Source organism: Nansenia antarctica (assembly GCF_963989245.1).
Source record: "Nansenia antarctica genome assembly, chromosome: 1".
Lineage (NCBI taxonomy): Eukaryota > Metazoa > Chordata > Actinopteri > Argentiniformes > Microstomatidae > Nansenia > Nansenia antarctica.
Window position 1 is genome coordinate 32,268,428 of NC_137674.1, and position 27,518 is coordinate 32,295,945.

The following is a 27,518-nucleotide window of genomic DNA, read 5'->3' on the forward strand; positions in this document are numbered from 1 at the left end:
TGGATTGGTGGGTGGATGGATAGGTGGATGGATGGATGGATGGGTGGATGGATGGATGGATGAGTGGATGGATGAGTGGATGGATGGGTGGATGGATGAATGGATGGATGGGTGGATGGATGGGTGGGTGGATGGATGGATGGATGGATCGGTGGGTGGATCGGTGAATTAATGGGTGGATGGATGGATGGTTGGATGGATGGTTGGATGGATGGATGGATGGATGGATGGTTCGGTGGGTGGATTGGTGAATGGATGATGGATGGATGGAGGGATGGGTGGATAGATGACTGTGAGTGTGTTTAGTGTGTTGTGTAAGCATCTCACAGTGTTGTGTTCCTCTGTAGGGAGTGACTCCACCACCATGGTGAGCTGTCTCCATATCCTGGCTCATACACTGGACACCAGGTGAGCATCACTCTGCTGAAACCTCCTATACTATCATTTCCCGCATAAAAACCAGACTTAAACTAAACTTCTTATAACATTAGAAATATGATGGAACACTGGATAGCCAACAGGCATCATGCAATTTCGGACAATGTTTCATGCTGGGACCAAACTATAACCATCCTCAAGACACTACTATAGGCTAATCGATTTGCTCCTTCCATAGGGTCCTGTAGGGGGGCTGTGATTGGGTGGGGGGTGGTGGGCGGGGGGCTGTGATAGGGGGGGGTGGGTGGCGGGGGGGTTGTGATTGGGAGGGTGGGTGGGAGGTATCTGGCGGGAGGGACATTTGTGGGAGGAGGGGTAGGTGGGGAACTATTGGGGTAAAGGGAGATTGGGAAGGGAAGGGGAGGGGGGGGGGGGTTGAAAGGTTTATGCGCATTTTGTATTTGTACTGGTAAACCGTATTTTTGTTATTCTATTTTCTCCTTTGTTTATTTGTATGTTACCACTCCCCTTGTTTTACTCCCTGAAATAATAATAAAAAAATTGATCACAAAAAAAATAAAAAAATATGATGATCACATGCAAAAGTAGGATGCCATTTGATAGGTAACACCTTGAAGATGTGTGTGGATATGCTCAGATCATTCAGTTCAGATTAATGCAGAATTTGGTCCCAATTATGGGCACGTCTGGCTTAAGGGAACTTGGGCCTATAGTTCTCTAAAGTGTCACACACTACACATTTACATTGTTGGCATTTAGCAGACGCCTTATTCCAAAGCGTAAGTGAATCATCTATCCACCAGCAGGAAAAGGTAATCTGGGGCCATTGGCAGTCGTCATGCTTTTTATTTATGACACAGGAGAAACAGTACAGGGGGGTAGTAGGTGTCTCAGGAGAAACAGTACAGGGGGATAGTAGGTGTCTCAGGAGAAACAGTACAGGGGGATAGTACCGGTAGGTGTCTCAGGACCAACAGTACAGGGGGGTAGTAAATGTCTCAGGAGAAACAGTACAGGGGGTAGTAGATGTCTCAGGAGAAACAGTACAGGGGGGTAGTAGATGTCTCAGGAGAAACAGTACATAGGGGTAGTAGATGTCTCAGGAGAAACAGTACAGGGGGATAGTAGGTGTCTCAGGGGAAACAGTACAGGGGGGTAGTAGATGTCTTAGGAGAAACAGTACAGGGGGGTAGTAGATGTCTTAGGAGAAACAGTACAGGGGGGTAGTAGATGTCTCAGGGGAAACAGTGCAGAGGGGTAGTAGATGTCTCAGGAGAAACAGTACAGACGGGTAGTAGATGTCTCAGAAGGGACAGTTATCCTGCTTCTTACATGACAGTAGATATGTATGAGACCCCTCATAGAGTCTGGGTTCACGGAGCAAGGCCTTAGAATGTACTGTATTTTTCGGTACCTTTTTTTACATAGTTTCTAGTTATTCTGTCTTCTTGGAATCCGTGACATTAGGAGAGAACTCCTTCTGGCATGAAGATAAGCCTCACCAAGCTGCTTACACAACACGTAGCCGTGGGCACCTAGTGTTCTTTAGAAACTACGCATTGTGTCAGATAGCTGTTCTCATAAACAAGGTTCAGATTGTGGTGTTTATACTGAAGCGGTGCCGTACACGCCTATAGGCGTTGTCTTTCACCCGCTCCTCTAGAAGATCCATCATCCATGGCCTGAAAATAGATTTTTTTCATTAATGAACTCCCATGAATCGCTAAACGCATTACTATAAATGGACAACCTAATCTAGCTAATGCATCAGACAGATTTGGGGTGTGTCATACTTCTGCATCTTCCTATACTGACACAACCTCACCTTGACTCTAAATATACACTGTGCATAACTCATATAACGCATAAATCACCTGTGTCTTGCTACAGGGAGGGACACTCGTATCGACGTGTCTGTAATGTAGCTTAGCGATAATGAAGTCCTCAATGACAGCCTCTCCTGTGTAAGATTAGATTAAACTTTATTGTCATTACAGAGGACAAGTGCCAGACAACGAAACGCATTTTAGCAAATAGTGATAGAAAACATGATATTAAAAACATGACAGTGATAGTGATGGGTACAGTTATGGCAAGTGCGGTGTGTATATGAATGAGGGGTTGTCCTTCCGTGACCTCCTCTATCATTCGGCCTGTGATGATGATGATGATGAATGGTTCTGCTGAATGGGGCGGCTGTGGCGCAGGAGGTAGAGCCGGCGTCTAATGATCGCAAGGTCGGCAGATTGGCGGTTCGAACCCCGGCTGGCCACATCGAGGTTGAGGTGTCCTCGGGCAAGACACTGAACCCCAAATTGCTCCCAATGAGCAGGCCTGCGCCTTGCATGGTAGCTTTCTGTCATTGATGTGTGAATGTGTGTGTGAATGGGTGGATGAGAGGCCGTTGTAAAGCGCTTTGGAATAAGGGGCTATATACAGTAAGTCAGTTCATTTACCATTCGGTTCTGATCCGACCATCCCTCCCGTAGGACGGTGATGAAGTCCGGTTCCGAGCTGGTGAAGGCGGGCCTGAGGACGTTCTTCGAGAACGCGGCGGAGGACCTGGAGAAGACCCTGGAGAACCTGAAGCTGGGGAAGTTCACGCACTCGCGCTCTCAGATGAAGGGCGTGTCCCAGAACATCAACTACACCACAGTGGCTCTGCTGCCCATCCTCACCGCCCTGTTTGAACACATCACACAGCATCACTTCGGAGTGGACCTCCTGTGTGAGTGTCCTTGGTGCTGTCTGTCTGTCTGTCTTTCTGTCTGTCTGTTAATCTGTCTGTCTCTCTGTTTATCTGTCTGTCTGTCTGTTTATCTGTCTGTCTGTCTGTTTATCTGTCTGTCTGTCTATCTGTCTGTCTATCTGTCTGTCTGTTTATCTGTCTGTCTGTTTGTCTGTCTGTTTGTCTGGCTGTCTGTCTATATGTTTATCTGTCTGTCTGTCTATATGTTTATCTGTCTGTCTGTCTGTCTGTCTGTTTATCTGTCTGTCTGTTTGTCTGTTTGTCTGTTTATCTGTCTGTCTGTCTGTCTGTTTATCTGTCTGTCTATCTGTGTTTGTCTGTCTGTCTGTTTATCTGTCTGTCTATCTGTCTGTCTATCTGTCTGTCTGTGTCTGTCTGTCTATCTGTCTGTTAGTCTGTCTGTCTGTCTATCTGTTTATCTGTCTGTCTGTCTGTCTATCTGTGTCTGTCTGTTTATCTGTCTGTCTGTCTATCTACGGTGGAAGATAGGTAGTGACTGTCATAGCAATGCTTACAGATAGCTTTCCTATTTTGTGTGTGTGTGTGTGTGTGTGTGTGTGTGTGTGTGTGTGTGTTTTTAGTGGATGATGTCCAAGTGTCCTGCTATCGAATCCTGACCAGTCTGTATGCTCTTGGGACTGGGAAGAACATCTATGTGGAAAGGTACTCCTATTTTGATTGATTGATTGAAAACTTTATTAGAAGATTTGCAGAAGTAGGTACATGAAAGTACATATTACATACAAGGTCAACTAACAGGATAAAAACCCAAGAAAGCCACTGGCTTATTTCAATTGGGGTCCTTGATTTACAGTGTGACTAATATCATCATGTGAATACAGTCGTTTTCAGAGTGACTAATATCATCCTATTGTCCAAATATCAATATTGCACTACTGCTGTTTGCACATACCATATTATTATTTGTACATATTACATCCCTCAATACCCTATTGCCCTTGTTCTGTACATTTCATACTGTACACATATCTTAGTATATTGATATTCATTAGATTAGATTCAACGTTATTGTCATCGCAGAGTACAAGGCACGAGGCCACAGAGTACACAGAGTACAAGTACAAGGCACGAGGCCACAAACCTGTACCAGTGGAAAATGCAGTTTAGCATCCAACCTTCACACGTATTGACTTTTTAATATTAATTTACTTATACTCACTGTAATACTGTATACTGTCATACCATGCACTGTCTACATAACCATGTCTTTAGCTCTATTTGCCACTATTTGTCACTATCTGGTTAGATGCTAAACTACGTTTGGTTGTCTTAGTACTTGCACTCTGTACAATGACAATAAAGTTGAATCTCATCTTACTTACTTACTTACTTAGGCCTTTAAACTCCCTAGGGAACATAGGCCATCGATGAAACCCTTCATCTAATCTAATCTAATCTAATCTAATCTAATATCATCCTGTGAATCCAGTAGTGTTAACGCTGCAGCATATTGTATATTGTATTGATATCCATGTCCCTTGTTCTGTACATATCATACTGCATATATCTGTCCATACCTTTATGGCTTTTGCACTATGCACTAGCTAGACGCCGAATGCGTTTCGTTGTCTTTGTACCCGTACTCTGCCAATTAAATTGAATCTGATCTGAGCATGATGTGTCTGCCCCCTCTCTCTCCCCTCTCTCGTCTCCACCCTCCCCCTGGTCTCCAGGCAGCTGCCAGCTCTAGGGGAGTGTCTGGCCACCCTGGCGGGGGCCATGCCTGTGGCCTTCCTGGAGCCCCACCTCAACACACACAACCCCTGCTCCGTGTTCACCACCAAGACCCCACGCGAACGAGCTAGTGAGTGGTTACCCTTTTTAAGTGATTAGTGTGTGTGTGTGTGTGTGTGTGTGTGTGTGTATGTGTGTATGTGTGTGTATGTGTGTGTGTGTGTGTGTATGTGTGCATGTGTGCGTGTGTGCGTGTGTGTGTGTGTGTGTGTGTGTGTGTGTGCATGTGTGTGTGTGTGTGTGTGTGTGTGTATGTGTGTATGTGTGTATGTGTGTATGTGTGTGTGTGTGTGTGTGTGTGTTCGTGTGTGCGTGTGTGTGTGTGTGTGTGTGTGTGTGTGTGTGAAGATGTGCGCGCGTGTGTGTATGTGTGTGTGTAGTGAGTGTATATGCTAATCCCCAGTTGGTAGAGCATGGCACAAACAAAGCTTAGGTGGTGGGTTCGATTCCCGACGGCACCATATATACTGAAAAGATGTCTGCTCTCAGTCCTAGGCATGCCAGACTCTGTGGAGGAGATGTGCCCTGACATGCCTCGCCTGGACGTGCTGATGAAGGACATCAACGACATGTCGGAGTCCGGCGCCCGCTACACGGAGATGCCCCACGTGATCGAGGTGGTGCTGCCCATGCTGTGCAACTACCTGTCCTACTGGTGGGAGAGGGGCCCGGAGAACAAGGCGGAGAGCGGCGGTGGCGCCGCCAGCATCTACTGCACCACCGTCACCTCGGAGCACCTCAGCCTGGTCCTGGGGAACATCCTCAAGATCCTCAACAGCAACCTGGGCATCGACGAAGCCTCTTGGATGAAGAGGCTCGCTGGTGGGTTGTGTTGTTGTTGTTGTTGTGGTGGTGGTGGTGGTGGTGGTGGTACTTGTTGTTGTGGTTGTGGTGGTGGTGGTGGTGGTGGTGGTGGTACTTGTTGTTGGGGTTGTGGTGGTGGTGGTGGTGGTGGTGGTGGTGGTGGTGGTGGTGATGGTTGTTGTGGTGGTGGTGGTGGTGGTGGTGGTTGTGGTTGTTGTTGTGGTGGTGGTGGTTGTTGTTGTTGTTGTTGTTGTCTCACACTATCTAAGTATTGTCTGTCTTAACTATACTGACAGTTTAGTATTGTTTTATGGTCACAGTGGTTTGCAGTCCAAGCTAAGATTTTGGTTGTGGCAAAATTATCAATACACGATACACACGCTTCATTATACATAATTATACACTACCGTACTTGCCATACTGTACCTCTCATTATCACTGTAATGTTTTTAATATCATGTTTTTATATCACTATTTGCACTTTCTGGTTAGAAGCTAAACTGCATTTCATTGTCTGGTACTTGTACTCTGCAATGACAATAAAGTTGAATCTAATCTAATCTAATCTAATCTCATGAACCATTGACTCAAAAGACCAATAGTCCATACACAAGCTTCATTATAGATATTATACACTTCATTATACATTATATATAAGACATACAGTAGGTATAACACTCTCTGTGATATGTGTCTATCATGCATCTGTTTAGATGCCAAACTACATTTTACTGTCTTAATACTTTATTTATTTTTTGGTTTCTTTTTATTTTACTACTCTATCTTTTCAGTTTGTCAAGCGTCTTTGAGTGTCTAGAAAAGCGCTATATAAGTCGAATGTATTATTATTATTATTATTATTATTAATCTAATATAATCTGATCTAATCTGATCTGATCTCTAGTGTACGTCCAGCCCATCATCAGTAAGGCCCGGGCGGACCTGCTGAAGAGTCACTTCCTGCCCACCCTGGAGAAGCTGAAGAAGAAGACGGTGAAGGTGGTGACGGAGGAGGAGCTGCTGAAGGCCGACAGCAAGGGAGACACCCAAGAGGCCGAGCTGCTCATCCTGGACGAGTTTGCGGTGCTCTGCAGGGACCTCTACGCCTTCTACCCCATGCTCATCCGCTACGTGGACAACAACAGGTGAGCCTGGCGCGATGACTTCTGGGTAGTGGAGTTCTGGGAACTGGAATAGTGTCGGTGAAGCAAGCATAACTTTGATGTTTACCCATTTATAGGAGAGCACTTGTTTTGGAATGTGAGGAAATATAATGTGTGGCATGGATTTCAACTTTATTGTCACATTACACCAGTGTAAGAGAGTAACATGTTTAGGCTTCGGTTCCTGACATTGCAGCAAAAGACAATAAGGCAATAGGCATAATAAGATAAACATGTCACAGGACAAAAGTGAAAAATAAGACAGGATACAATTAGCAGTACAACTAGTAATAAAATCGATAGTTCAAGTAGTTAAGTGGCTGTGAGCTTACGGTTAAGGCAGTCTGTATGCACGGGGTGTGCCTGGGGATGATAGTTAATTGTCTACAGTGGGCTTGTTCATGAGCCTGATCGCCTGGGGGAAGTAACTGTTTAGCCTGGGGCAAGCACGAGAAGTAGCTGTTGGAGGAAGTAGCTGATTAGCTTTTTCTTACTGATCTTCTATTTCCTTTTTCTCGTCCAGGTCCAGATGGTTGAAGGAACCAGACGCTGACTCGAATGAGCTCTTCAGGATGGTGGCAGAGATCTTCATCCTCTGGTGCAAATCACATGTGAGTGTTTTCCTTTCCAAACTCTGGTCAAACGAACTACAGTACATAGAACCTGTAGACCATGACACCCACAGGGGTGCAAACTTGTCACCTTTCGGGGAGGGGAGGGGGATGGGTCTACGTCTCATCCAAGCCACATGATGCGTGAGCGAACACCTTCCTGTCTGCTAAACTCCACTGCTGTTGAAATAACTTTTAGCTTCAGGCAGCTAGATACAATGACAGACAGCATAGAGAACACACAACCTGAAGGTTAAGGTCGGAGAGCTGCCGCTACTTACACACGCATCGTTGTTAGAACACCGTTAGTGCTAGCGCTATCCATTTAGTACCGTTCTCCCCCCCCCAAAAAAAAAAAGTTGTGGCCTTTTTAGACAGTTTGCACCCCTGACTCAGATCAAAACATTGTCAACATCGATGCGTCTGTTGAGTGGTCATCTGTTCTGTGTCCTCCACCTTCTCTCCTCAGAACTTCAAAAGGGAGGAGCAAAACTTTGTGGTTCAGAACGAAATCAACAACCTGTCCTTCCTGACTGGGGACAGCAAGACCAAGATGTCCAAGGTAGGGCTGCTGTGTGCCTCCTATCTGAGACAGTCAAGACACCAGGCTACACCCCCTTCCCCACCCACCCTACACATAATACTATCTCTCTTTCACTGATGGAAATAGAGGTGTACTTCTCTGGCAGCCCTCTGCAGCGACTCCGGTCATGTGTGTGAACACTGTGACCATATTCGGAGTAGTGGTGACCTAGTGGACAGCGAGTTGGACTGGTCATGAGATCAGAAGGTCATGAGTTCAAACCCCCACCTGGGAGGAACACCACCACTAGTGTATCCCCTTGAGTAAGGCACTTAGCCCTAACTTACTCCAGGGGGGACCGCCCCTGGAATCTCTAATTGTATGTCGCTTTGGATAAAAGCGTCTGCTAAACGGTAAAAAAAATGTAATAAATAAATGTAAACATTCCCTACCCTGAGGTAAACCCGGCCCAGCCTCCTCCAGTCTGCAGCGTCAGCAGTCTGCAGAGTACAGCTGAGGCTTGTTACTGGGCTGCAGCCTCTACTGTGTCTGCTCCAGGACTGCAGAAACATTCATCTCCCTGTGAGGACACCCATTCATAACCCTCCTCCCCCCCCCCCCCCCCCTATGGACAAACAAACACGTATTCCCACAACAGACAAAACAAACACACAGTACACCGTGTCATCACCCTCCGAGAGTGCCCTAGAGGTCTGGGATGGGATTGGTTGCTTTGTTTGTTTGGTTTTTTGTTTGTTTGTTTGTTTTGTGTAATCATGCATGCTGGTAACATTGGAAAAAAAAAAGTGTTTTGTATGTTTTTTTTCTCTCGATTGTGTTACTGTGTGTGTTACCTATGGTTTGTCTTCTCAACCTGTGTCTCCCCTTCCTCCCCCCCCCCCCTCCGCACTCTCTCACTCACACAGTCGCTTCATGGAAAGGTAGAGTCCTTAGCAGCACGAGCAGATGTGTCTCACTCTCACCTGCTTCTCTGCGTCATTCCCAGAAGACGACAGCCAATAGCGTGGCCCTGGCTGCTCTGTAAACACATTATTGCCAGCCAATCATTCACGGCCACCCTCCCATCTGACACATCTTAATGAGCGTCATCTCTCATCGCCTCGCGGGCGCAACAAACCCCATCTCCGCTAATGAAAGCCACGGGACCCGTGACAAATCATGTGATCCCATGCCACTGGTGTGTGTGTGTGTGTGTGTGTGTGTGGGTGATTAATAATATGGCTGTCTTCTGGTGTGTGTATGTGTGTGTGTGTGTTGTTGTTGTTGTTGGCGGCTCAAGGCTGCCACAAGCTTTCTTTATTAGTTAGTCTAGCTCTGGGTCAGGGAGGGTACAGTGTGTGTGTGTGTGCATGTGCACTCGTGCGTGTGTGAGTGTGTGAGTGAGTGAGTGTGTGCGTGCGTGCGTGCACATGCTCGGATGCACGTGCGTGCATGTGCATGGATGCACGTGCGTGCATGTGTGAGTGTGTGTGTGCGCGCATAATGCGTATCCAAGCGTATCCATGGCCAATGGGGTTTCTCTCTGCTCAGTAAAATATGAACGTCATCCCGGTGCCAGCTGCTTCACGTTGCTCTGCGCGGTGCGGCCCAGCTGAGCGTACACCTCGCTGTACTGATAGCTGCACGGGGGGGGGGGGGGGGGGGGGCTGGTTCTGATAGAGGCAGAGGAGGGAGGGGGGGGGGCGGTGCAGCTCTCGGGCTATAGCTCAATTTTAAATGCTTCATTGGCAAAGAGTTTCAGCTTGTGTACAGATTCTTGCAAGTGAGGGGGGGGGAAAAGAAGGATTTGGTTCAACAGGCTTAATACAAAGTGTGTGCTCCCACTGTGAAATAACTTCCGGTCCAATACACTCAGAACAGGTCAGGGTATCAGTGGTGGGATGTTGATAGTTCCTGATTCTGCAGTACATTAACTCTTTCAGCGCCGAGGGTGAATAAAGTCGCCCAAATTGTCGACGTTCTGGAGTTGCCATAGGTGTCTTTATTCACCAAGAAATGCCTAAATGACGATGCTTCATTTTGTAGCCAATCGAAGTGTTGTTGCTAGGTAAACACCACCATAAAACACATGGAACACTCTAGGTGGTGAGTGTTCCGGAACTGTTTGGCAGTTGGTGAGTTAAAAGGTTGCCTGTGTCCTGTATCTGGTAAACAGTATACGCACACTGGACAGGTACATACCCTGCCTCTGTATCGAACCCATTTCTTAAATGAGTGCTAGTTGATATCAATGATTATAAAGTGTTACATTTCAGACAAACAGCATATACACAGCGTGTGTTTGATGTTTAACGAAGTTAAACTGAAGAGACTTCACATGTTTACATTCGGGAGTCCAGTGTCACACTGAATTGGGGACTGCATTACCCACATGGCTTAGCGCTAGAACTACAGCTACGGAAACTCGCAGAGCTTAAAAACATTCCAACGTTCCAATACATAACAAAAAAGGACGATCGGTGATCAATGGTTAGCTGCTGACGTGTGTGTGTGTGTGTGTGTGTGTGTGTGTGTGTGTGTGTGTGTGTGTGTGTGTGTGCGTACGTGCGTGCGTGTGCATCCACGTGCGCGTGTGTGTGTGTGTGTGTGTGTGTGTGTGTGTGTGTCCTGGTCCAGTTGGGGGGTCAGGACCAGGAAAGGAAGCATAAGAAGAGGCGTGGGGAGTTCTACTCCATCCAGACCTCCCTGATCGTGGCGGCCCTGAAGAAGATGCTGCCCATCGGCCTGAACATGTGCACCCCGGGGGACCAGGAGCTAATTTCCCTGGCCAAGACACGCTACCTGCTGGTGAGAGGCTCCACCAGGCTGCACCGGCCTCACGCGGCCACTAGGGGCATACACTAACATCCTGAACGAAGGCAGACACAGGGTTCCCACGGGTCCTTGAAATCCTTGAAAGTTTGTGAAATTGAGAAAAAGAAATCAAGGTCTTCTTAATCGTTTTTGAAAATAGACGTGGGTCATTGAAAGTCAAGGAATTGAATTCCCCTCTCTCTCTCTAAATATATATTTATTTAAAAATGTTTTAATTAGCTTGTCAACAAGTAAATAAGTCTCTGTATTGCTTAACTACACATATTTCACGATATATTGTTTTGCTGTGCTGTGGTAGAGAAGGCAAGAGACCATCTAGTGTTCACACATTCTCTCTTTTACATTTTGGTCTGTGAGCGGATAGTTCCTATTATATTCTCATCTAGATCTGTCTCAAACTATGCCGAGTTGGGTCCTTGAATTTGAGGGAATTGAATCTTGAAAGTCCTTGAAAGGTGAATTTGATGTTTCAGAAGGTGTGGCAACCCTGCATACAGTATGTGACAGCAAAAAAATTGAAAACATTTCAGCGTCGTTGAAAATCAATGACACACTCGCTAGTCAACTAACACAGCTTGCTTCGTGAGCCTGCTAACAATGTAAAGTAGTGTTATAGTTAACTAGGTAGCAGTGGGGATTACTCACCCAATCCATTGCGTTGCAGTATTTTGGCTTGTCTAGCGAGTGTGTGTTGTGTATTTCAATTTTTCAAGCCGACTTGTTCCCCCCTTTCACCAGCCGCTGTCACATATTGCTGCTGGAATCATCATTCACCGATATGGGTGTTATTATTAGTATATAATTGTTTCATGTTTTTTTTTTTTTTACAATAGAAAGACAGTGATGATGAAGTCAAGGACCATGTACGGCAGAACCTGCATCTTCAAGAGAAGGTGAGGTGTTGAACATAGATCAGTATGCTCTTTTATGAATGAATGAATGGTCTTTATTGTCATTGATATAGTACAGCTACCAAACAACGAAATTTGGGAGGGGGGGGCTCCCCTGGTGCTAGGAAAGAAAAAACAACAAAAAACAACAAGAAGGGAAAGGAGCTGGTTTACATAAATAAAGGCTATGTACACTATCCACTATGCTATACTGTACAAATAAAACACTGTGCTGTACTCTATGCTATGCTATACCTATTCTAACCTATTGCTGTACTCTATGCTATGCTATACCTATTCTAACATTTCCTATTCTCTGCAACCTTATGTACCCTAGGGTTGTCATGCTAAATGGTAAAAACGTACATAGCGCCTTATTCTAAAGCGCTTTACAATGGCTTCTCATTCACCCATGCACACACACATTCACACACCAATGGTGGCGAGCTACCATGCAAGGTGCCGGGCCGCTCATTGGGAGAAATTTGGGGTTCAGTGTCTTGCTCAAGGACACATCGATATGTTGCCAGCCGGGGTTCGTACCGCTGATTTGCCGACCTTGCGATCATTAGACGCCGACTCTACCTCCTGCGCCACAGCCGCCCCTAAATCTCTTCTTAAAACACATGTTTATAGACTATCCTGCTAGTTTTCTACTTGTATGGTTATATAAGTTACTTCTAAGAAAAAAGGTAATTAATTGAATTAATTAAAAATGACTTCTATTTTTGTTGTTTGTTTCTGCAATACCTCCTCCCGCCAGTCGGAGGACCCTGCGGTGCGGTGGCAGTTGAACCTGTACAAGGACGTGGTGGTGAGGAACGAGGGCCCGCCGGACCCCGACCGCACCGTGGACCGTGTCCAGAGCATCTCCGCTGCCGTCTTCCACCTGGAGCAGGTCAGGCGGGTTGTTTTAACTTTAAAAAAAAGTTAAAACAATCATCCTTCTTCTTCTAGCACTACGACTGCCAATGGGCCCCAGGCCTGAGCATAGATAACTTTTTCCTGCTATGACTGGTGGATAGATGATTCACTTAGTTAGTCAATGCATTCCATGGTTGAAGTATTTGATGCTTAAGTTGCTTTGCTGTACGAGTGAAAGTGACGGCCACAGTCGCTATGGTGATGCATAGAATGACCATCGACAGCCACTGTTGGGTCTAGAGGGTTAAGATGTTCCTTGCTGTTTATTAGTGGTCCTCTACGGTCCTCTATGGCCATCTGTGGCTTAGTTGGTAGAGCAACAAAGCTTAGGTTGTGGGTTTGATTCCCGCTGGGACCATACCGAAACATTTCTGCACTCACTGTAATGTAAGTTGCTTTGGATAAAGACGTCAGCTAAATGGGATATATTATTGTCTAGAAGGTTAAGATGTTCCTTACTGTACCTCCTCAATCTATGCATCCTGCTTACCTGAGCGTGGAACTGTGTACAGTCCTTCATATGCAGGACACCTTGGTCTCAATGGGACTCCCTGCTAAAATAAAGGTTCAATAGATCCAGATGTTCTAATGGCCCCCTATTGTGTATCTTTCTGTAACTTTGACTTTGATTAACTTTCATTTGTTTGTACTGGTTGGTTCCCACTAGGTGGAGCAGCCTCTGAGGTCTAAGAAGTGTGTGTGGCAGAAGCTGCTGTCCAAGCAGAGGAAGCGGGCGGTGGTGGCGTGCTTCCGCATGGCTCCTCTCTACAACCTGCCCAGGTACCACAGCACACCTGTCCTCTCCTCACCTGGGCCAGCCGCCATGTTCTGTAGATGTGGCCTCAAAACCAGTCCATTTACAAGTTTCAAGTGTATTGTTACGTTACGTTACACAAGTGTAAGAAAGTCAAATTCTTAGGCTTCGTACAGGACATAAGTGACAAATAAGACAAGATACAATTAGCAGTATCCAGACAATTTACAGACAATAAAGCACTAGGCATAATTCAATAAAAAAAAAAAGTCTTAATAGTACAGGACATAAGTGACAGTTGTAAAGTGACCGTGAACTTAAGGTTTGATACACTGAAACCAGTAACAATGTTAAAATACAGTTGGTTTCTTACCAGTTAAATTCCCCTTGTCGTATTCATACAGTGCTGTGTATATCCAGTGATAGTAATATTATAACACCGTTGTTGGTCTTGATTATGTATTCCCACAATCCTTTACATGCATATTTATGTTAGACTTCTAGTCAAACATGAATGGTAATAGAATAGCCAAGCTGCTAATGGGACTTCTTGGAAGCATCAAGCTGGGTTGCATTGAGCATTGTCTTCCTTTTTCTAAGCCAATTCAACACACACACACACACACACACACACACACACACACACACACACACAAGCTCTCTCTCTCTCTTTCTGCTCCATAAGTCACATCCCTCTTTCCTAGGCTCTCACTCTCTCTCTCTCCTCTCTATCTCTCTCGCTCTCCCTCTCTCCCTCTCCCTCTCACTCTCTCCTCTCTCTCTCATCCCTCTCCCTCTCTCCCCTCTCCTTCTCTCTCCTCTCTCCCTCTCTATCTCTCCCTCTCCCTCTCACTCTCCCTCTCACTCTCTCTCCACTCTCCTTCTCTCCCCTCTCTCTCTCTATCTCTCCCTCTCCCTCTCTCTCTCTATCTCCTTCCCTCCCGTCTCTCTCTCTCTATCTCTCCCTCTCTCTCTCTCCCCTCTCCCTCTCTATCTCTCTCTCTCTCTCTCTCTCTCTCATCCCTCCGTCCCGGCCTGTGACCCTGCATTAATGTGAAGCCTCCCTCCCCTCCAATCTGTACGACAAATGTGTGGCCTCCAGGCTCTTATCAGCCAATAGGAAAAAGGGACACTACCAATTTCACGCCCCGCTGCTCTGTAACTCAATCACATAAACCCAGGAAGAGGAGAGAGACAGCGGGGAAAAAAAACTATTATGAGTCCCAACCTGAGGGGCGGCCATCTTGAATGCGGAGCTCAGATGTTGCTTTCCTCACAGAAGGAAGATGACTCATTTGAGCGAGTTATCGGCGCTGTCGTGGAATGTGACGTTAGCGGGCGCGCGTCCCTGAGTTAGGGGGAGATGCATCGCTGGGTCAGCGAAATATTGTTAGGAAATGAGGGTGTGTGTTAGTTTTGAGTAATGTTTTTTTATTTTATGTGTCGTTGATGAAAAGTCTGTGTGTGTATGTACCGTGCCATCACACAACATACACACTACCTAGAAATAACACTCTATCTGTGTCCTGTATCAGGGTCTTACAGCGTCTAACCTCCTTCTGATTGTTTGTCTCTTCTCTGTCTCTTCTGCTTCACCATCTCTCTCTCTCTCTCTCTCTCTCTCTGTTCTCTCCTGAATGACATCAATATTACTGTACCCCCCCCTCAGGCACAAAACTAATAATTACTTCCTGAACACCTACCGACACTTATGGCTGGCGAAAATGCATGAGAACACAGACCATGACAGTCTGCTCTCGATGCTAACGGTAATGTAAACCCCCTCGGAGAACGTTTGTGACCTCCTGTACGCCCCCGCCCCCCCTCCTCCTCCTCCTCCTCCTTCTCCTCCTCCTCCTCCTCCTCCTCCTTCTCCTCCTCCTCCTCCTCCCTGCCATGGTTTGTACTAGAATGTTAACTCTCATACGTGTGCTCCCACTGCTGGTCTGACTGGTCACTAGCCCCCGCTAAGCTGACTGTAGGCAGGCCAGCTGCGCTCCTCACATTAGCCTAGCTAATTCATACTAGCATAGCTAATAGCAGAGCATTCCTCTTGAATGAATCCTCAATGTTATTCTATTTTTTTGTTGTCAATAGATGCTGATGTATGTGTATGTGTACAGTATTTGTTGTGGCTTATTGTTTTTGTGACTCATCACAGATGTAGGTATGTGAGGTAGTGTCAGGACTCGGGGGGACGGAGGGGGGGGGGCGGAGAACACAGTTTTAGCGCTGACTCAGTCTTTCATCTTCTGTCGAGATATCCAAGTCTGATTTTCATTGATTGTCAGTTCATGAAGTGACCCATATAAATCAATTTCCTCCCAGGTGACCAGTTGGCTGTGCCAGTACCCTGTACTAACACTAACCAGTATTAACCCTTCGTCCTCCTCCTCCTCCTTCTCCTCCTCCTCCTACTTCTCCTTCTCCTCCTTCTCCAGCCTTGCTAACCCCAGGCTGTAACCCTCCTCTCGCCCCCCTCCCTAGGCATCGCTCTATTAACCTCTTCCTCCTGGGCTATCAGAGAATATGGATAGAGACAGAGACCTACTCTTTTGAGGAGAAGCTAGTGCAGGACCTGGCAGTAAGTACCCCCCGTACCCCCCCTCCCCCCCTCAGTGGTGCCCTGTAGACCTAGATGTGCTCTGTGGGGCCAGTCCACACTCCCACACCCACACACACACTGTGTGGCTGTACTGTGGTTGTACTGTGTACTGTACTGTGGCTGTACTGGGTACTGTACTATGGCTGTACTGTGTACTGTGGTTCCTCTACAGCTGTTCCTCATCCCATAGAAATTTAAGGAAGGCGTCGGTGTCTTTCCTAAATTTTCTGTTGTCACGCTCATGTCCGATTTTGAGGAATTAGTTGTACTGAAAGCCGAAAGGATTACAGTAGCTGTTTAAGTAATTACCTACTGTATAAAGGGTCGCTTTCTTTACAGTTCTAGACAATTCTTCAAAAAACATTGCAAAGATCATGCCCGTCTTGATTTGAGAGCTCTCGAGTGGTAGTTTCCCCCCAAAAAAGAGGCTTGTGAAATCACAGAGTTTTTCAAGCAGAATTTCAGTTACACATTAAGTGGAAACGCATAGCCTAAAAAATGCAGTGGAAACACCGAGTGGACAGTGAATGATCACCGCTGTGGTGATCACCTGTGGTTGTCATAGTGATGAAGCTGTAGAGCAGTATAGACTGGGCTCCTGGAGAGTCATGCTTAACCTCCACCCCCCCCCCCCCCCCCTTTTTATCTCTGCTGACCACACACCCCGTTACCACTGGGCCATCTGGATGTCCCTGTGTGTGTGTGGGTGTGCGTGTGGGTGTGTATGCATGACTGTGTGTGTGCGTGTGTGTGTGTGTTCCTGCATGCATGCTTCGATCCTGTTGCCGTTACACCCAGTCGATGTGAACGTACTAGCCCATGTCACATGATGCATCTTTATGTTGTCCTGTTGTCCCTAAGGTAAGTCACGAGTCACCATAAGACAAGATTTCTCATTAAATGGTAACGGCATATGGATAATAATGACATATCCATATTGTTACCATCTTCGCCTTACTTACCGATAATCTTTCTACAGAAAGTAAGGGTTGAGAAATTCTGAAATACATTTTTAGTTGGAATGGCCACTATTTATTTGTGGCTTTGAACAACCTAATACAGTGAAGTATGTGTATTGCTGTAGATCAGTGTAGGTCTGTTCAGTTAGTGTTAAAGATGAGTATGCTTGTTACTAAGAGGTGATCAGGCTGTACCCTGACGTGTGGTTGTCTGTGCAGAAGACCATCCTGAAGGCGGAAGAGGAGGAAGAGGAGGAGGCCGAGATGCAGCCAGACCCTCTTCATCAGCTCATCCTGCATTTCAGTCATAATGCGCTCACTGAGCGGAGGTAAACGCACGCACATACGCACGCACGAGCACACACAAACACACAGACACTCAGACGCACGCACACACACACACAAACACACACACACACACACACACAGATACTCAGACAGACACACGCACGCACACACACACAGACAGACAGACACTCGCACGCACGCGTGCACACACACACACACACACACACACACACACAGACAGACGCACACATGCACACACACACACACACGCGCACACACACACACACACGCACACGCACACGCACACACACACGCACACACACACACACACACACACACAGACAGACACACGCACACACACACACACTCACACACACACAGACACACACACACTCAGACGCACACACACACACACACACACACACACACACACACACTCACACACACACACACACACACACACACACACCTGGCCACCTGGCACTGGCGCTGCAGGCTCCATCTGTGCTGTGTATTAGAGGATCTCTCGCCTAATAAAGTGTCGCATTGAAACTGCACGACTGCAGCATATTTCCACACGCAGGGACAGGCGCTCGAGCAGAAGTTATCGAGTCACGTTTTGTCCTCAGTCGATCAGTTAGTCGTGCGTTCTAGATACGTTGTTTGTGATGTAATGTTAGGGGTATTGGGTTTGAATGCGGTTTATTCACATTATTATGTGTTTACCCTGCTTTTCAATTTAGTTCTTTGGAAGAAGATCCCTTGTATATTGCATATGCAGACATGATGGCAAAGGTACCACAACATCTTTTCAATTCTTGACATGTTGTCATACATCTGTACATACCATACTGTACATAGCTACCTTAACTGTACATAGCTACCTTAACTGTACATAGCTACCTTAACTGTACAGTACATACCTCTAACTACTGTACTTGCCATACTGTACCTATCACTATCACTGTCATGTTTTTATATCATGTTTTTATATCACTAGTTGCACTTTTGGTTAGATACTAAACTGCATTTCGTTGTGACAATAAAGTTGAATCGAATCTAATCTAATCTAAATTAATGTATGTCCAAAGTGGTGTATGACAGATTAACAGATTGACAGATTGACAGATTAATCAGGTCTATTGACAAAGCTCTCCCTCGCTTTCCCAAGAGTTGTGCCGAAGATGAAGAAGAGGAAGAAGAGGAGGGGAAAGAGAAGACGTTTGAGGTGTTTTTCATCTTCCGAGATATGAAATATATGAAATATTCAAGGAGCGACAGTACAGGGTGGTTTCCTATGGATCTGGGTTTGTTGATGTTGGGTTTGTGGTGGCGGTGCAGGAGAAGGAGATGGAGAAGCAGAAGACCTTGTACCAGCAGGCCCGGCTGCATGACCGCGGGGCCGCAGAGATGTCACTGCAGATGATCAGCGCCAGCAAGGGTATTGTGCAGACACACACACACACACACACAGACACACACACACACACACACACACACACACGCACACACGCATGCACACACACACACACACACATACAGACCCATGCTCACACACACACACAGACTCACTCACTCTCTCTCTCACACACACACACACACACACAGATACAGACACAGACACACACACACACACACACACACACACACACACACACACACACACATGCACGCACACCCACACATACACACACAAATGTTGCACTGACTGATTGCAGTGTGTTGTATTGTCCCCTCAGGCAGGCTTGGTCCCATGGTGACGTTCACCCTGAAGCTGGGCATCTCCATCCTCAACGGAGGCAACATACTGGTCCAGCAGGTACTGTGCACTGTCCCCTCATCAATAACATCAACGTCTTCTAGAGAGTCTGTATGTCTGTGTCGTCACATTTCATTCTGACTTTTCCCTCCTGCAGAAAATGCTCGACTATCTAAAGGAGAAAAGAGACGCTGGGTTCTTCCAGAGTTTATCAGGACTCATGCAGTCCTGCAGGTGAGATCCTCACAACCACAACCACATCCACCCACATCTCTGAGGTTCAAACAAACGGGAGTGATTTGACGTAATCATGTGGCCTCCTGTTTCTTGTCACACCCCCTGACAGTGTCCTGGACCTGAACGCGTTTGAAAGGCAGAACAAGTCGGAGGGGCTGGGGATGGTGACTGAGGAGGGGTCAAGTAAGTGAGGGGGAGGAGTAAGGGGAGGAGCTACCGGAAGCAGCCCCCTCCCTCAGACAGTCACACTGTTACGTCCTCACCGCGTCAACACACAACCACAAACTAACGACAAACAAACAAACAACAAGGAAACAAAGTAAACTCTCAGGAAGCCAGTCATTGGAACAACATGAGCGCCTTATGTACAGGTGTTTCAAATGAGTTAAGATGTCGTCAAATAATACTGTAGGATCGGTATGATAGTGTGAGAATCGATTGAATAATTTGTGTTTGATTCTTTATTCTTCTTCTATTTGGTTGTGGGATTTGAACTCACAATGTAAACGTCTCTTTTGAAAGTGTTGAGGCAACGTAAGCCCACTAAGTTGCTGTTGACCTATGCTGAGCCACGATGAGCCATACTCACTTCAGTGTCTAATGATCTAAACTAATATATAATATAATAATATATACGCCATTTAGCTGACGCTTTTATCCAAAGCGGCTTACATTGTAGTGAGTGCATACATTTTTCAGTATATACGGTCCCAGCGGGAATCGGACCCACAACCTAAACATTGTTAGCGCCGTGCTCTACCAGCTGAGCCACTCGAAGTGGCAACAACAATACTATAGATTCAAACAAATAATATTATGTTGACCGTATCTCAACCTCCCCCCTCCCTCCCCCCCAACTCCCCAGCCACAGAGTCACACGTCTCCTGATCTCCAACAAGGGAATATTGCACACAGTCAGAACCAAAGTCTAAAATTGCATTCCTCCTGTGATGTGATTTTTGGTGGCTTCGCCCTTACTGCTTGCGCTCCAGCCGGTGAATGTGGTCTCACATCATGTTGTGTTGTAGTCATGCTGCCCTCAGAGGAGCACTTAGGGTCATTTCTGAATCAGAATCCAAATTGCTTTTATTACATCCCGAAGTACACAGGAGTTTTGGCATTGCAGCAAGATCCAAAATCACAATAATAGGCAAGGCAAGGCACGTTTATTTGTATAGCACATTTCATACAACAGGGGCAATTCAAAGTGCTTTACATACATTATTTAAAAATACAGCAAGAGGAGCAGAGTAAGAAAATACAAATTACAATGAATAAAAGCAAATATAAGAAGTAAATAGATAAAAACATTTAATAAGACAATAGTTAATGGATAAAAGACATTGATAGAAGTGTTTGTGTTTAATCATAACTGCAGCAAAACATGAAGGTTTTTTAGCTTAGATTTAAATGATGTTAGTTAAGCATGCAACGTGATTGAGTACTACTACCACTATTACTACTACTACTACTACTACTACTACTACTACTACTACTACTACTGCTACTACTACTACTACTACTACTACTACTACTACTACTACTACTACTACTACTACTACTACTACTACTACTACTACTACTACTACTACTACTACTACTACTACTACTACTACTTGATTTTTGATTGAAAACCTTTATTGTCCCCAATGGGGAAATTTTGTTGTCAAACAGCTCAGTTAGGGCAGAAAACATTCAATACTACTACTACTACTACTACTACTACTACTACTACTACTACTACTACTACTACTACTACTACTACTACTACTACTACTACTACTACCACTACCACTACTACTACTACTACTACTACTTCTACTACTACTACTACTACTACTACTACTACTACTACTACTACTACTACCACTACTACAACTGCTGCTACTATTACTACTACTACCACTACTACTACCACTACTACTACCACTACTACTACTACTACTACTACTACTACTACTACTACTACTAATAATAATAATAATAATAATAATAATAATAATAATAATAATAATGACAAAGGGACGTTGCGGCGCAAGCAATAACAGCTGCCCATAAGGAACCTCCTCCTGTCATCCCGATTGGTCAGCTGATGACCCTCTCACCTGCTAATGATTGGCCCATGCCTTGGTTGTGTTTTGAAGCGAGGGCCCTGATAGGGCCCATGTCAGACACATGGTGCAGCATTAGCAGCACGACGACACACTCTGGCTCTCTTTTTGTTTGTGATAGACAAAGCTCTCATCTCCATGTCATGTTTGTCCACGTCTGTCCATCGTGTCCCTGTGTGTCCATCCTGGCAGGTGAAACCCCGTGCTACTGTATGTCTCTCAGTCCCGTCTTGACTCTGTCTGTCTGTCTGTCCGTCTGTCTGTCTGTCACTAAGATACACACCCCCAACATCGAAACCAAACTAAAGCTGTGTGTTTAGAGTATGTTTGTTAGCGCGTAATACAGCACGACAGATGACTTGACCACAGAAGCTGTGAGAGATCTGATTAGAGAAAGCATACAGTCATAAAATATGGATTATGTTCTCATGCATACTCCAGTCCATCCCCACCTCATACGACCAGGCATAAGTGATGGTAACTGTAAGTCCTGTAAGTAATGTCGTCCCCCCCCCCCCCCCCGCCCACACACACACAGGTCCTATCCAACACCTGCCAAAAAAGTGCAGAACCTTGTAGCATCAAGCCTCTTCAACCGCATGTCAATGTCCCAAAGCTGTAAAGTGATGTCAAGTATATCGATATCTACCTATATCTATATATCTATATCTATTCTCTATATATCTATTTCTCTCTTGTTCCTACTACTTCTTATTGAAACTCAATGTCTTCTCCTTTGCTTATGTCTGCTTTTTTATGTTTGTTTCTTCTTATCCATTTCTTAATCTCATCGGTCGCAGTCAACGTGAGTGAGCGGGGTAAATACATGGTTTAGATACTACTCATTTCGCAATGCTGCCATCCTGATTGCCCCCCCCCCCCCGTACAGTCCTACCACCCCCCCACCCCCCTCCCTCACCCCCTCCCCTGGTCTGAAGGAACACATGCATGCTCTAATGACATTATTTGGCAAGATTATCGATCCATAACAACAGACCCAAACTGACTCTCTCTCTCTCTGTCTCTCTGTCTCCCTCTCTCTCTGTCTGTCTCTCTCTCTCTGTCTCTTTCTCTCTCTCTCTGTCTCTCTCTACCTCCCTCTCTGTCTCTCTCTCTCTCTCTGTCTCTCTCTCTCTCTCTCTGTCTCTCTACCTCTTCCTGTCCTGTAAGCTAGTGCTTGTTGTCTGTGTGGGAACCTGTTTGTCACTTTGTCTTCTTAACACTAACACAATATAACTCGGTTAAGTCGAATCGTAAATAAGAATAAAATTCCCAAAGCTTTGTCTGTAGCTTAAGTACAAAACAACAAAGCTCTTCAACAGCAGTTTTATTCACCGTATTCGTGCAATATACTGTACATATATATATATATATCTATATCTATAGTCGCCTATAAGAACACCCCCACACGGTGTACATTACACTTTCATTACAAAGTCTCTCGTCTAGGAGCTTGAGGACTAGACAGCGGCTTTGTGAGGAAGTGTTATGCTACGCCCCCCCCCCCCCCGTGTTACCGTAGAAACTGTAAAGGGGGGGTGATGTGATGTCAGGGTTCTAACCCCCCTCAACCACCAGAGGGGCCAGTCGTCAATGTATCCTCCTGTCTTTAGGTTCCAAGGTTCTGCAGAACGATGAGTTCACTAAGGATCTCTTTAGGTTTCTGCAACTTCTCTGTGAAGGCCACAACAACGGTAGGTGGACACCTCTGTTCTATGGTTGACTCCAGTGGTGTAGTCTAGTTTTTTCTAGTGGGGAAACTGTGATTTTTCCCTCCCAGCCTCATATCGTTCATTTCGGAACGCCATAAAAATAAATCTGCACTCCCTGTCTAACGTTATATCTAACATTACATGTTACATTTCATGTCGCATTTCCCCCCGTTGATGGTATATGACGCTATAGTCAATCCCAATGGTCCAAAAGTCAAGTGCTTCGTAACACAGACGGGGTGAGTTTTATTAATGAAAGTGTGAAAGTTCTGTCACAAAACACATTTTTAAGTGGATATACGGAAATCCATGGCCTTTCCTAGTGGGTATACGGCGTAGTCCTGCGTTTCACGTATACTACGCCACTGGTTGACTCCTCTGTTCTATGCAGTTACCACATCAGTATGTATTGCAGCTCAATATCTTATTTTTAAATATTCTTTCTGACGGACCGTTAACATTCAAACCTGTCCCCCAACTTTAGACTTCCAGAACTTCCTGCGGACTCAGACAGGAAACACAACCACAGTAAATATCATCATCAGTACTGTGGACTACCTGCTCCGTCTACAGGTAACATGCAAACACACACACACACATACACACACTCACACACACACACACACACACACACACACACACACACTCACACATACACACTCACACATACACACACACACACACGCACACACCTATACAGTACTTTATTTATTAAATTAAATGTGTTTGTTTTATACCTTGTGACGTCTTGTTTTTCCCCTTGTTCTATCAGGAGTCTATCAGCGATTTCTACTGGTACTATTCTGGTAAAGACATCATGGATGAGGCCGGCCAGAGGAACTTCTCCAAAGCCTTAGCTGTGGCCAAGCAGATCTTCAACTCTCTCACCGAGTACATCCAGGTTACACGACACCCTCCTTCTCTCACTGCTAAGGCTAGAATGTCTGTAACCTAGATACGAAAACACCGAAAGTAAACCTTTCAATCACTCACTGAGGGGTTGTGTCCTGTGGGGGGCGGCTGTGGCTCAGGAGGTAGAGCCGGCGTCCTCCTCCTCCTGTCCACGTGTCAACGAGGTGTCCTCGGGCAAGACACTGAACCCCCAAATTGCTCCCAATGAGCGGGGCCGGCACCTTGCCATGGTAGCTTGTCGCCAATGATGTGTGAATGTGCGTGTGAATGAATGGGTGAATGAGAGGCTGTTGTCAAGTGCTTTGGAATAAGGCACTGCTATATAAGTGCAGTCCATTTACCATGTGTGTGTTCTCTGTCTGACCCCAGGGTCCTTGCATAGGGAACCAGCAGAGTCTGGCCCACAGCCGGCTATGGGACGCAGTCGTCGGGTTCCTTCACGTGTTCGCCAACATGCAGATGAAGCTGTCACAGGTAAACTCAACCGTTAAGCATCGTTTTCGAATCACTTCAAGTCATCCAACGGCTCATTAGGAATCCTAAGAAATCCTAAGTACAATCCGATATGATTCAATCAATGTTATATCATAACATTGAAAAGGGGTAGTAGAGTAGCTACACATTCAAGTCGAAGTGAGTATCTTAAAAAAATACCTTGTACTGCCACTAGAGGGCTCTCTTAGCTCACAGTTAGCAACCAAACAGGCGAGGAGGAGAGCAGTGTGATCCATCACTTCTCCACTGGGTTTTCCTAGATCTGCTCTGTCCTCTGATAACCCAGTTGGGATCAGAACCAAACCCCCTCGGCCCGCGTCGGGTCTTATTTCAGGGTTATCCGGTGGTGGGGCCAAGGCTGCTCGCAGGCGGGCAGGCGGATTGACAGGGAGGCCGTGTTCTGCCTTAGCCCTCAGATGTATAGCACGCTGGGCACACAGGCTCTAAGGAGGGCCCCCCCACATTGAGTCAGCTGCCCCTCCTCTCCATCACACAGACTCTAAGGAGCCCCCCCCCCCCCCCCCCACAATGAGTCAGTTGCCCCTCCTCGCCATCTGCCGCTGCCCAGCTGAATGACATTAGGCTCGGTGCTGACGGATGGCTGCGGCCTAGCGGGGGGGGGGGGGGGGGGGGGGGGGGCTAGAAGTGCCCAGCACTCTGAGGGGGGGCCTTGATCTATCCAAATGCCACTCTGCGATATTAGCCGCTGCGGACGGATCCCTGTGATGAGGGTTAGCGGCGGCGCTAGCTGGCTAGCTAACCCCCGCTCTCTGATGTGGTGCAGGATGTGTCACAAGGCTGTTTTTGTTTCCTTCCTTCTTCCCTCCATCCCCACAGGACTCCAGTCAGATTGAGTTACTGAAGGAGCTGCTGGACCTGCAGAAGGACATGATCGTGATGATGCTCTCCCTTCTGGAAGGTTCTGTTACTCTGAGACATAGCAGGGTGCACACGTTGGGCATATCTGATTACGATTATTATGTTTATTATGATTATGTTGATGATTATTATAGTATTGGGTTTGCTATGAGCATAACCCCTAAGCATATTACAGCATACATCTCTTATGACCAAGTAATCTCTCTAAACAGATTTATGACCGAGTTATGTGCTCAAATTACGTTCAATTATATCAAACACTCACCAGCTCTGCTACCTAGGGAGGCATATTATGATTCACACCGCCGTACACTTTAATAACAATGGCTGCCTGTATATCCTACAGGAAATGTCGTCAACGGGACCATCGGAAAGCAGATGGTGGACACTCTGGTGGAGTCCTCCAACAACGTGGAGATGATCCTGAAGTTCTTCGACATGTTCCTCAAGCTGAAGGACCTGACCAGCTCCGACAGCTTCAAGGAGTACGACCCGGACACCAAGGGGGTCATCTCCAAGAAGGAGTTCCAGAAGTCCATGGAGAACCAGAAGCAGTATTCCCAGTCGGAGATCGAGTTCCTGCTCTCCTGTGCCGAGGCCGACGAGAACGACATGTTCAACTACGAGGAGTTCGTGGAGCGCTTCCACGGGCCGGCCAAGGACATCGGCTTCAACGTGGCGGTGCTGCTCACCAACCTGTCGGAGCACATGCCCCACGACGCCCGCCTCGCCACCTTCCTGAACCTGGCCCAGAGCGTCCTCAGCTACTTCGAGCCCTACCTGGGGCGGATCGAGATCATGGGCGGCGCCAAGCGCATCGAGAGGGTCTACTTCGAGATCACCGAGTCCAGCCGCATGCAGTGGGAGAAGCCCCAGGTGAAGGAGTCCAAGCGGCAGTTCATCTTCGACGTGGTCAACGAGGGCGGGGAGAGCGAGAAGATGGAGCTGTTCGTCAACTTCTGCGAGGACACCATCTTCGAGATGCAGCTGGCCTCGCAGATCTCTGAGTCGGACGCGGTGGAGCGGCCTGAGGAGGACGAGGAGGAGGGCGGGGGGCAGGGGGGGGGCGCGGAGGAGGAGCCCGAGGAGGAGGAGGAGGAGAGCGTCCTCCTGGAGGCCTCGTCGGCCTTCACCATGGCCTGCATGTCCCTGAGGAGGACCCTGTCCAGCTTCCGCCAGACGCTGACGCTGAAGAGCATGCGCCGCCAGTACCGGAGGTTCCGGAAGATGAGCGTGAGGGAGATGGTCCGGGGGTTCTTCTCCTTCTTCTGGATGATCTTCACGGGCCTCTTCCGCTTCCTGTACAACCTGGTGTGGGGCTTCTTCCACATCCTGTGGAGCTCCATGTTCGGGGGCGGCCTGGTGGAGGGGGCCAAGAACATGAAGGTGACGGACATCCTGGGTAACATGCCCGACCCCACCCAGTTCGGTATCCACGGCGACGTGCTGGAGGCGGAGAAGATGGAGGCGGCCGAGGCGCTGTCGGTGGCCGAGCTGGGGCAGATGGGGGTGCAGGGGGACACGGAGGGGGAGGCGGACCTGATGGCCGAGCTGCTCAACATCCAGTCCAAGAGGGAGGGGGGGGGGAAGCACGGGGCCGAACCCGGCCTGGGGGACGTGGCAGAGGTGGTGGGGACCGACGCCCCGTCGATAGCCAGCGCCGTGCGACAGAAAAAGGCCCAGGTCTGTGTGTAGGACCCTCTCTCTCCTCCAGCTCTCTCCTTGGCCAACCCCAAAAGCCTGTTTTTTTGTGTTATTATTTGTTGTACACGTGTTATTTGTTTATTGTTCTTATTTTCACTTGTTTATCTATTTCTTTTAACCTGCTATAACGTTTGCTCTTTTATTATGTTTTTATATATGTAAAGCACTTTGTGACCCTTGGTCTGGGATAGGTGCTATACTGTAGAAATAAACTTTACTTACTTACTTACTTACTTACTTACTCCCAACCAACACCACTCAAAAATAATTGCTTATTGATTCTGTGTTGTTATTTTGTAATCTCAGGCATGAATATTAATCGCCCGTCTTGCAAAATGCCTTTTTGAAATGCTGTGCTTTTTGAAAAGGAAGTTTAATAACCAAGATTAATCTGTTCTTCTGAAGGAGGCTGCCAGTAAAGTCAGCCCCAAAGGAGATCACAAAGCTGAG

General features: G+C 46.7%; 1 protein-coding gene across 1 annotated transcript in view; it reads left to right on the forward strand.

Annotated features, from left to right (window-relative positions):
- Positions 1-27,518, forward strand: part of LOC308157528 (ryanodine receptor 3) — a gene marked incomplete at both ends in the record, with an annotated part of 155,245 nt that overhangs the window by 117,696 nt on the left and 10,031 nt on the right. Inside the window, 26 exon segments of the mRNA XM_080531105.1 lie at positions 348-408; positions 2,889-3,127; positions 3,730-3,811; positions 4,843-4,973; positions 5,393-5,725; positions 6,612-6,852; positions 7,394-7,481; positions 7,951-8,043; positions 10,642-10,812; positions 11,673-11,732; positions 12,493-12,627; positions 13,321-13,433; positions 15,895-15,991; positions 17,191-17,300; positions 18,003-18,054; positions 18,431-18,487; positions 18,601-18,700; positions 18,999-19,078; positions 19,176-19,252; positions 19,365-19,442; positions 22,945-23,060; positions 23,563-23,651; positions 23,851-23,979; positions 24,360-24,464; positions 25,323-25,404; positions 25,711-27,055. Coding sequence (XP_080387231.1) covers positions 348-408; positions 2,889-3,127; positions 3,730-3,811; positions 4,843-4,973; positions 5,393-5,725; positions 6,612-6,852; positions 7,394-7,481; positions 7,951-8,043; positions 10,642-10,812; positions 11,673-11,732; positions 12,493-12,627; positions 13,321-13,433; positions 15,895-15,991; positions 17,191-17,300; positions 18,003-18,054; positions 18,431-18,487; positions 18,601-18,700; positions 18,999-19,078; positions 19,176-19,252; positions 19,365-19,442; positions 22,945-23,060; positions 23,563-23,651; positions 23,851-23,979; positions 24,360-24,464; positions 25,323-25,404; positions 25,711-27,055 — 4,264 coding nt within the window.